Source organism: Anopheles gambiae, chromosome 3 (assembly GCF_943734735.2).
Source record: "Anopheles gambiae chromosome 3, idAnoGambNW_F1_1, whole genome shotgun sequence".
Classification (NCBI taxonomy): Eukaryota; Metazoa; Arthropoda; class Insecta; order Diptera; family Culicidae; genus Anopheles; species Anopheles gambiae.
Window position 1 is genome coordinate 79,219,501 of NC_064602.1, and position 11,423 is coordinate 79,230,923.

General features: G+C 40.3%; 1 protein-coding gene across 2 annotated transcripts; it reads right to left on the minus strand.

Annotated features, from left to right (window-relative positions):
• Positions 1 to 2,758: 2,758 nt before the first annotated feature.
• Positions 2,759 to 9,148, minus strand: LOC4577585 (arylsulfatase B). 2 transcript variants are annotated; one of them, XM_061658928.1, is made up of 5 exons: positions 8,507 to 9,140; positions 7,943 to 8,332; positions 5,885 to 6,137; positions 5,563 to 5,720; positions 2,759 to 3,993 (listed from the first exon to the last, which is right to left on the minus strand). In XM_061658928.1, exons 1-5 carry the CDS (start codon positions 8,621 to 8,623, stop codon positions 3,130 to 3,132), a joined length of 1,782 nt encoding a protein of 593 aa, XP_061514912.1. In that variant the 5' UTR covers positions 8,624 to 9,140; the 3' UTR covers positions 2,759 to 3,129. The 2 variants fall into 2 exon arrangements, with proteins under 2 accessions (XP_061514912.1, XP_309303.4); XM_309303.4 differs by lacking the exon at positions 2,759 to 3,993 and adding an exon at positions 4,027 to 5,408 and having other exon boundaries at positions 8,507 to 9,148.
• Between the last annotated feature and the right edge of the window lie 2,275 nt (positions 9,149 to 11,423).

Consider the following 11,423-nt stretch of genomic DNA (forward strand, 5'->3'; position numbering starts at 1 on the left):
GCTAATAAATCACACCGCTTTTGTTACGCGACACACTACTTCCGTTTTTTGTAAAAAAAAGGTACATTTACATGCAGTTAGATAGTGTTGTCAAGTCGACGAGTTCCGTGTGGAAGTATTTTAACGACATAATTTATTTTTTAAAGGTGTTACTTTTAATGGATAAAGTAGGCAAAACTTGTTCTTACTTATCCGACTTGAATTACTTGTGCGAACTATAAACCTTTTCAGTTTAATGATAGTATCGCAAGTTACCGTCTTTTAGAAGCGATTGTTGTTGTTGCAAACCCCAAACCCGTTCTTTTTGTAGGCTCACTCGATTGAGAATGACTTAATCAAAATTTTATTCATGGTGCTGCTTCCGGCAGGGGATTGATTGAGCCATTGAACGAAAAAAGGGCCGGCCAGGAAACGAATCAATTGGTGGCTGTTGCCTTCTTTATGGTTCCTTGTGTGCGTGGTTCCTAAGGTTCGATAAATGATTTACTAGAACTGTAACGAATGTACTTCTTTGCCTCCTAAAAATAACTCTTTCAAAATGGGTTACATTTAATAAAGAACATAAGTGCAACTATAAACAGCGTTTGTTTGCATCGCCCAGCGCAAGACCATACAACTTCTTGGCAGAATGCATAAACGATCGATTAAGTGTCGTCGAGCGTTGTTTGGATGCTTTGTTTGTCCTACGACACATACGACACAGACACCTGTTTGAACAGCCGGAAGCTTTTCCAGTAGAATTAACCGCAGACTTGGTAATTTAAACTACACCGAACGCTCGCGATCGTTTTTCAGCATTCTCGGCACGGAATAAAAAGTGAACATATTTGCGGATAGAGCACCCATCGACTGGGGTTGCACAAAAGCAGAACAATGGCTTAGCTCGCCGGTACGCGAATAGTTCGTCCGACGCCGCGGTCAGTGGTTTCCCATCCGATCGGATCGGCTGGACAGGTCGTTACCGATGGATCCCAAGGGCCCAGTTTGCAGTGATAATACATGAGCGACGGGCGTCGGACTAGAATCGCGAACGTGATAGGAAGCTGTAGCCTGATAGGTTATAAGTAGTGCAGCGAGACGTTCGGAGATATAAACGTCTGTGCTATATGCAATGATAAGTGTGGTTGTAAGTGAATTGTGAGTTCTATGTAGAGAGTATTATTTTTGAAGTTTAAATTCTAAATTAATTCTTAAATTAATTTCTTAAATACTAAATATTCTACATATAACCCTTTGGAGAGCGAAATGTCGTATGGCCCGCATCAATAATTGTTTTTTTTTGCCAATTTCTGAGATTTATAATAAGATGTCTATAATCTAGAATTGTTATGGTCATGGATTCAACCATTTTACTTCTCATACAAATAATAAAGCATTGCGAAGCTATTGTTTAGCGAGTGACTCACCCGTGCGGAGTAAACTCGTTATTTCCATTTTTACTTACTTAATATATGACTGGATGTTTAGCAACATCAGGATTGTTTTTTATACGTAGTTTGAGTTATCTTATAACATGCTGGCCTTAGGTTCAATTACGGAATAGATCAAAACTCTTTATGCGCACTGACTACACTGCTTATGAGTAAACCAATACGTCACAGATAGCCAAATCCATTAGTGTTTATGGCAGGCCTAGCTCGGCTACAGTTAGTAAACCGCATAAAACGAAGGCGTTAAATATATTTTGTGTTCAATAAATAGGTGAAATGGATTTTTCATTAATCCATTAATTGGGATGCAAATATTCGCACATTTTAAGGTATCATTTTTTTCAAACCAAGCTAGTAGCTGTTTTTCGTAACATCGAAAGATACAAAATAGTAACGAAACTCAAAGGGGTTTTTTTATGGCAAGCTAGCTTTTTTACAGCTATTTACTAAGATGTAGTACTAAGATCTTACTAAGTACTAAGATGTAGTAAGATTACTAAGCTATCCTCTGAATTGTTTAGAGTATAGAGTGAATTTATCATTTTTGACAAAGGATTAGTAGATTCAAAATTGTATCTTTTTTATGAATAAGACTAAACAACGCTAAGCTTTGCGTCGTCATTCGTTTGTGTTGCAGCGATTCCAACCCGAATAGAAGGTGTTTAGAACGGTACCAAGAGACTAATGGGACTTTTGAATGACTTTTGGAATGTTTAGTGTTTAAATACATTTTCTTCTGTACTCATCAATGACTCTCTAGTTTCGAATGAGCTTTCACACTGATGGTTTGAATATGTTTACCAAATTAAATGAGACAAAATGTATTTATTAATATCCCATCGGACCCCACAAGGCCTCCAGCCGTCCTTCTAAGTGTGTGTGTTTAATGTTAGTGCGTTGATAGAAGCTTTGGATTTATTTTGAACCAAAGTTCTTGATGGAGGTAACACTGCAATGGTATTGATACGCCTTTGCTAAAGGTTAACTTATCAAGAATTTCATGTGCTGTAGTCTTTAATATTCACTCAACAATTTAGTTTTTTTTTAAAGCATTTGATCCGATGGGTTGATAGCGGGACTGCCAAGATATTGTCATCAATTTATTGAGATTCAAATAAATTTATTGTGCCCCCGATGTAATTAATTAGCGAGGTCTCTCAATCTCTTATCATGTATCTACAATGTAGGGGCATTGACGTCCATCTTGCCGTTAGCCTTGAGTATTTCTTGAATATTGCTTTAGTATGAAGATAGAGATTTAATTGAATGTTAAAAAATTTAGTTTTGTTTTATAAAAAAATGCTAGAAGACTAAAACGTTCTTTTAACTCTTTATTGTATCCCCAGCTTTAAGGCTCCTTTCATACGCAATTATCACATTTTACATCAGCTATAATGGAACTTCCCTCAAACCCGCATCTGAAACGCAAGATAAAAAGGTACAAAATGCACGTTTATATGTGCATATGCTGAGCAAACTGACTATACCCTTCAACCCCTCTTCTTATCACAGTTTGCGCGTGAATATGCAAAGATAAAATTGATAAAACTAATTTAATCAACAAGCTGGGCATGATTTTAAGATGATGGTGCCTAGCGCAGAACATGTCTGTCAACACCATGTTATCTGCTAACCAATTTAAAAAGGCAAACGAAACCCAGTCCGGTTCGGGCACGAACCATATTTGCGGGAGCATTATCTACTTGTTTGCCAGCTTAGCGTCTTTGGGTTCCGTTTTGGTTCTCGACCTCGTGCAGTACCTGTGGCCGCACCATAAAACGATAAGAATGAGTAGTATTTCAATTGCCGCGGCAAGGTACAGGATGTACGGTGCCATGTGCTGCTGCTCGTCCATTTCATCCTGCCACCAGGTCCAGGTGTAATTGTGCAGGGCTGGGTCCGATCTACTGTCTGATGGTTGATTGCGTGGTGCAAGAGCGTCCCGTTTGAAGCGCTCCACGTCGGACTGTAGATCTTTTAACACCTCCGGATATTGATCTGCCAGATTTACTCGTTCGCAAGGATCTTCGACAACATTGAAGAGACAGGGTTTTACAAGCGGTTCACACGGAATCGCTTGAACATCTTCCGCACATTGGAGTGTAGCATTTTGACGAATTTCTCGTACTTGCTCTTCGGAAAGTAGCATCGAGCTACCAATAAACGAATCATTTAATAGTTGAGCAAAGTAGTCTTCTTCCCGGATTTGATCTTCTTGGTCGGAGAGCTGCCCTAACCATCCATCATAAATCCCTCGCGCAGTAGTTCCATTGATATACTTCCAGCCCTGTTTCATGTAGCTGCGGTAGCCATATCGGCGATCGACATTATGCATCACCACCGTGCGACCATCGACTGAAGCCGATTGCAACGTTAGCCATTGGTTCTGGCCATCGATCGGACCGCCAGCAGGGATAGACTGGATGCCAGCCGCATGACCAAGTGTGGGCAACCAATCGCTAACGTGAATCCACTGCTCGGACACTACACGCTTCCGGGGTAGCAGAGGGCTCCATATCAGTGCCGCACCACGGACTGCTCCTTCCCAGGGTGAATACTTTTGCTGCGATAAGAGAGGATCGTAGCATTAGCCCTTTTGTATCTATTGAGAATTATTACACAAGGATCATTTGGATGTTATAGACACAACATTCATAACATTCTTGTTGAAGTCTAGCCCGTTGGTGCATAGTTACAGTTTTGAGGGTTCTTTTAGTGATGTTGATCGTGATCTTATAATTTATGTTAACAAACATCAAAATCAAGCATTTCTTTTTCATCGTTAGTAGAGTTATTTATTTCATAACATTGATATGTTTCACAAAAACATTATTGATGATTAATCACAAGGCAAAGTGTTAGAAGTATGCTGTTTATTTATTTATTTAGTATTATTTTAGTATCACAAAGATGAAGTTTTGTTTATTAATTTTTTATATCATGTTTCCTAACAGTTTGCAGTTATTTTTTATTGAATTATTTGTTTTCTCTTTTGTTTGTTTAAATGCGATCGATACCCATTTCATTCCACTTTATGATACCGTCATGCTACGTTCAAGTCTTTTTTTCCATTTGCATTACTCATTTAATTTCCCCCTTATCCAATCATTTTTCGCAACACATTGGCTATTCTTTGCTCCTTTAGATCTTACCACCATGTACCTTAGCTAGCAGTTTAGCTTCAACCTTAGCAAACAGTGCCATAAAATATTCCATAAAGCTCTGAAAAGTGCTGAAAAGCTGCTGCAAATTATGGGTCGGCGATTGTGTGCCCACTCCCTCCAGCCACCACGTCCAGGTGCCGTTGTGTCGTGCCGGATCGGCCCTACTGTCCGACGGTTGCTGGCGCGATGGAACGCTGCGCTTCCTATAGCTATTTACATCAGTTTCAAGCTCCCGCAAAATGTATGGATAGGCATTGGCTTGATTGTTACGCTCGCAGGGATCTTCAACTATGTTAAACAGGCAGGGACGCTTGAGCGGCTCACAAACAGTTCCTTGGGCGCTTGAACATTCTACCATCGCTTTGGAACGAAGCCGTTTAACGTCGTCCCTGGTGAGCTGCATCGATGAACCAATGCTCTGTGAAGCGATCAGCCGTTTGTAATAGTCTTCGTGCGATATCTGCTCACCGTCCTTCAGTTGCCCTAACCACCGATCGTAAGCACCTTTAAACGACGTTCCGTTGACATACTTCCAGCCGCGCTTAATGTAGCTGCTGTAGGTAAACTCATTGTGAGCGTTATTCATCACAACCGTACGGCCACCGCTAGACGAGGAGGTTAGTGTTGACCATTGATTTTGGCCATCGATGGGACTATTGTTGGGTGGGATTCTAAGGCCCGCTACATGGCCGAGTGTCGGCAACCAATCGCTCACGTGTAGCCATTGATTCGACACGACGCCCTTCCGCGGGAGAAGACGGCTCCAAATCAGTGCGGCACCGCGAACGGCTCCTTCCCAGGGGGATTCTTTTTGCTAAATTTAATGATACGGTTTAGTTATTAGTAGGTTATTAAGTTAGCACATTTGAAGTTATGTGTTATTAATCGTTTGTTAATATTTATGATTCGGTTACAAAATTATCATATTGCTCCCAACGATGCAATTAAAAGCAAAGCACACCACTTACCCCACGCAGTGGATAGTTGGAGCCGGAATTGGCATGAATTCCCAGCGTCGGTGCACCATTATCGGCGTAAAACAGTATGATGGTGTTGTTGAGCATGCGGCGCCTCTCCAAGCTGCGATAGATCCGCCCAACGCCCGTGTCAATTCGCGATACCATGGCTGTTGGGTAGAAAGCAAAAGTACCACAGAAACGGTAAAACGGGTGGAAAAACACGAGCGAAACGGGTTAAAAACCTGTCTGCACAGCGGTTGCCGCCCCGCACCGTATGACCCTGACCGTGACAGCCGCTGCCCGGGTGCGGTTGCGGTGCAAACAAACTAACCTGCCAGCGTGCGACGCTTCGGATCCTGAATGTAGTCGAATTTGGCAATCTCATCTGCTGGCGCCTGCAGCGGATCGTCCTCGTTGCCGGTGTGCGGGGCAAGATGCGTGAGCACCAGGAACAGGGGTTTGCTTCTGTTGTGGGAATCGATTAGACGGACGGCTTCGTCGTTGAACAGATCGGTCGCATACGTTCCGTTCGCGTCGTAGTTGACGGCGGTGTTGCGTCGCATGTCCAAACCGCGGGCAGATGTCTGGGAAGTGATGCAATTTTTAGCAATCAGATTCGGGAAGGGGAACGCTTTGTGGTGGGATGAGCAAAATTGCAAACGTCCAAGAGATGGCTTCTTCGACGAAGAAGATTGAAGTTTATTTTGGAAAACGAAAATGTGTCATGCGAAGTATGTTTGATTTCGTTTCCAATTTTCAGGAATAGATATTTGCACATTAAATATGAAAGCAATAGGTATTAGTAATACTTTTTTACCGTTAATTGAAAATACTTATTTCATCTTGAGGTTAAGAATGATCATTAAACGTCGCAAATATTAAGTGTAGAAAATTTCTTTTAAATGGAAATAGATACAAAAAAATCTATTTTCTTGCTAGACTTTCAGTAGATTTTGTAATTTAATGGTTGAATTGTGTATAACGACGTCGACCACATTCAACAATGTGCTAAAAGTGGTCAAATTTATTTACATCTTTGATGGATTGATGTGACCTAGTTGATTGTGACCCATAGTGCTGAACATTAAACTTCTTTTATTTAAGTTAATATTGATCTGGTTCTTATTAGCTTCTCTTTCCTTTTTGTCTCCTTCCCCTTCAATAGATTTTGATTGTTCTTGTTTGTTTGTAGTTTTCTTATTATTTTTTGTTTGTATTTATATTTTCATTTGTTTATTAGGGATTGACATTTATTGTTGTTGTTGTTTTAATTTCATAGGAATAAAATGTTAGTAAAAACTTTGATTAATATATCGATTAATAAAAATAGGAATAATAATAATAATAATAATAATAATAATAATAATAATACTAATAATAATAGAAATAAAAATAGTAATAACATGGTAATAATTTTAATGATAATATAAAATAAAATAAATAATAATAATAATAATAATAATAATAATAATAATAATAATAATAATAATAATAATAATAAAAATAATGAAAATAATATTGAAATAAAAAGTAATTAATAATAACAATATGAATAAGCAATACGTCAAAATAATATGAAAATCGGAGAAGAGAGAAAGCATTCCAAAGGTTTCTAAACCACAATTCTTTTCATTTTTTTCTTTTCAATCTTTACATCATTATTCAACGCTTGCGAGGTGTTTTTGAACAGCACCGTTATCAGAGATATATGAAAGCTGTTGAAAAACATTTTGCAAGCGTTGAATATTATTGTAAAATTTTTAATCTGAGTATGAAAACAGGTAATGTGTTTGCTATTTCTTTGTCAAATTGCCAATGAAACAAATTTGACTATCGGCGTACTGAATACATAATTGAGGCTAAAGCCACAGAGGGAGCAGTAGATAGCGGAAAAAAAATGCAATGGTTAAACCGAGCTTAGCCACCTCCATCGAACTGCGGCAGATCAATCCAACCTTCATTGCAAACCATCATTGTTCGGGGTTGCTAAAAGTGCATATTCCATTGCAGTGCAGAAGTCAAAGTACGCATTACTAATTAAGTTCGTTGGAGATAAGGTGCCGTGTGCATAAAAATAAAAACAAGCCGACCATGAAGTGCGTTGCGCTAAATATAAATTTAAACCTGTCAACGGAAATGCAACTGCTGCGTCCTTCAACTAAAATCCGGCAGCGGGATATTATGTTACACATGAGTTTCGGTTCTTTGTGTAAGCCTGCGTTAAGCTGGTAAAAAAAAGCAATTTTAATCGCTGCTTTTGAGATGGATGAATTACAGCGCAATGGTGACATAAAGAAGTGATTTAGCTGTGCCCGAAGCAATCACCCGTCACGTTCTTTGTGTGGGAAGGAAACTCCAACTCCAGCGTGGCAATCAAATCATTCCTTACCTCGTTCATCTGCAAGCTGTGGTCCCAATAGTCGATGTACGGGCCGAGATAACCAAAGTGCGAGTCGAAGCCCCGGTAGGTCGGTGTGTACGCGCGCCGGAAAAACCCAAGATGCCACTTGCCGACCAGATGCGTTCGGTAACCGGCCTCGCGGAAGTACTGGGGCATTAGCTTCTGGTCCAGCCCCAGACCCCACGGTTCGTCCGAGATGATGACGTGATCCTGCATGCCGATGTTCATCGGATGCTTGCCGGTCATTAGGGAGGCCCGCGATGGGGTGCAGAGCGGCGGCACGTAGTGGCGGTTCAGTATGATGCCGTCGTACGCGAGCGCATCGATGTTGGGCGTCGGGATTTGGTTCGATCCGTGGAAGCTGACATCATTCCAACCCTAGGGCAGAAAGAACGACGAGAACACACGTAGATTGGATAGATTGCATCGCTTGGAATGATCGAGAGACACCTGTCATTACATAAAACCGACCGATTCGGTTTCGAGCCAACACACAGACACACTCGGGACAAACTCCTTCAACATCGGGTCACCCCTTCTACAGATCCTTACCAAATCATCGGCAACAATGATTACAATGTTGGGTCGCTCTTGGTGGGCAGTACTCGCACCACCTCCTAACCACAGCAGCCACAGGGTCACTAGATACGGCCCGGCGCGTTTCATCATGCACAGTTCACACACACGTGTCCGACAGCACGGGTACGATCAGTTTCATCAAATGGAATTGTATAATATCAATAATTGTGGTGGTTTGTCGTGGTTTTTACACTGACTCCATTGCACAAGGCAAACATCCCATTTGCAGACACTCTTTTGTTTTGTTTGCTTTCACCCCCTGTTATGCTCGTACACCGTTGTTCACTAAACTGACAGAGAGTCGGTGGCGCAAATTTACACTTCGCGATCGTGTGCACCCTTCGGTGTCGTTTCGTCTATTGTGTTGTTGATCACGGCGTGTTTGCTCTTTGGCGCTCACTGCTTCACCAAACGTTTGGCGTTGCTGCTGCTGCTTCTGTGCAGGCTCGCGACAGACTGATATCTGGCGGGTCGTGCGCCGTACACTTTTATTAAGTTTTTTTAGTACACCTGCCACGACGTTTGTTGCTTTCCCATGGTAGGGAAGGGTGGGCGAATATGCTAGTGACTAATAAAAAGCAAGGGAGGGCTTGCTGTCTGGCAGGTTTGGTGGGGGCAGGAGTTCTAGCTCCGAGTGGCACGAGAACATTGCACGGAATCAGGCACGGTGTGACCGGTTTTATGGGGTGCCTCAAGTTCAACAGCTTCACTGACACTATATCGACACGAAGAAGCGGCCCGAAGGTTCTTTTCGGGTGGTGGGGTTTTGGGAAGGTTTGCACATTCCGTACCCCTGCTGATAGTGCACGCGTTATCTAAATGGTGGCACTGCGTTGATCCTATGCGCGGTGGCCTCGTTTTGGGATCTTTACGAACCATTTAGATGTAATTTGGAGGGCACTCAGGCAATGTGGAGAGGGGGATCGTTGGCTGCACTTGATGTGGTGGTGCGTTTGAAGATGGAGCTTTTATTACAGGAATCAGTCTATCTTCGAGGTGATTGGGATTGGACAGTTGCTCGGTTTCTATTCTTAAAAGGATATCTAATTCAGTTAGTGAACTGTTAACTGTTTTAGAGATAAGTTTTTCTTTAAAATGAGATCAGAATACGATCTTGACGTATTTTATTGTTATTTTGTTATGTACCAAGTTCTGTATCAAGGAATAATTTTAATTTTCTTCATACTTCAAGTCTCTCAACAAAGTTTGTAGTTTTTATCTGATAACTAAAATAACTGTATGGAACGCTTAAAAGTGTTTTAATGAATTTGAAATCATGTTTATACAAGATGCGGACTCATATGGTTTAAGGTCTTATACTTCTTTACTTTATTTATAATACAGGGTTTTTATATACAATCCGTTATAGCATACTAGTTATCGGTATTATAGCGTCGTAATCCTAAATCGTGCATAGTGTCAACCTTGTGTAGTATAAATCCGTCACTGGAATGTTTGAATTCGGCGTACTCGGGATGTGTTGAATGTGCATCGTTGTGTTGGATCTATAAAGCAACCTCTCACTGAAGAGCCTCTCATTCGCCCGTCACATTCAAACTTGACGATATTAATTTCATTCTCTACAAGGCCAGAATAAAATGGAATATGTCCAATTAAGGGCTTACGACCACAAAGTCAGACTTTACGGCAACAAGTTAGCTAGAACGGATTGACTATGACGGCAAGCACTGTAAAAATAACAAGAAACACATATTTTCAATTTCAATTTTATCGCCTCTTCAACTTGAGTAAAGGCATTAAATTGCGATGAGTTACTCGTGTCTTCAGTCTTTCACATGACTTATTAACAGTAAATATTTTAAAGTCTTCTCTCGACTCTCGACGAGACCCTACGGAAATCTACCTTTTTCGTATGTAAAGTGCTGTTTTGCGTAGTTATCATTCACTAAAATTACAGCTTTTTGCAATGAGTCCTTGAATTTGAACTATATCCAAGTTACAAATCTTGCTTAACTATTCAATAGAGAGGCCATGACACTTCTTCACCGGCATCATACAATTCGACACCGATAGACCTTTTTATGGTGGACATTTCATTTCAGTGATCCCTTCAGCAACAGACGTTTTATAATAAATTATATTTATAAATTCAATTATGTTTGTTTTGGCTAATAATATGTAAGTTCTTCTTAAGCAAAAGATAACATGCTGATAACACGCGACTCTTAAATGAATAGGATGTTCAAGAGAAATTTTTAGAATTAGGCAGAGATAAAACAATCTATTTTCATAATAATGTATAAAGAATGAAATTGAAAGAATTTTGTGTCAGTTGTATCAATTACTATCTCGGCACAGAGTGAATAGCTTTATATGACCCGTATTGGCTCGTCCATCTCTAGTAAACAGGGACGAACTGTGCAAATGGGACTTTTTCTTGCACTGTCGGCAATTTTCCCTATTGTACCTTCAGGATCAGTGTGTCCTTAAATCGAGGGATAGAAAGGCTTTTCCGCATAACGATTGTACATTTTTAACGATCTCTACTTTGCCTTTATGTGGCTAACACATGTTTAAATTCAAGACATATTTTTTTCTCTATTGCTCCCTGCTATCGTTTTATTTCTTGAGTTGAGTACTGCTGATATGTTAATTCGTTTGTTGTTTTGACTTCCCAAGATATCGCTTGATAAAATTTTCTTGAACTTTCATTACAAAACCTAACTCTTTTAACAATACGTTGTTTTTAATGACAAATTCGTCTTGTTCGTGCATTGTTTTGTGGGAGGTTTCCTTTGGATTTTATTGATATCATTTGATCATGTATTGCTTTTTATTGCTTGTGAGGCACTTCAAAAACTCTCTCTCACCCAACAAAGAACTGATTGACACCAGCCAGCAGCAACGTGCACATGGTAACGTGTGTTTG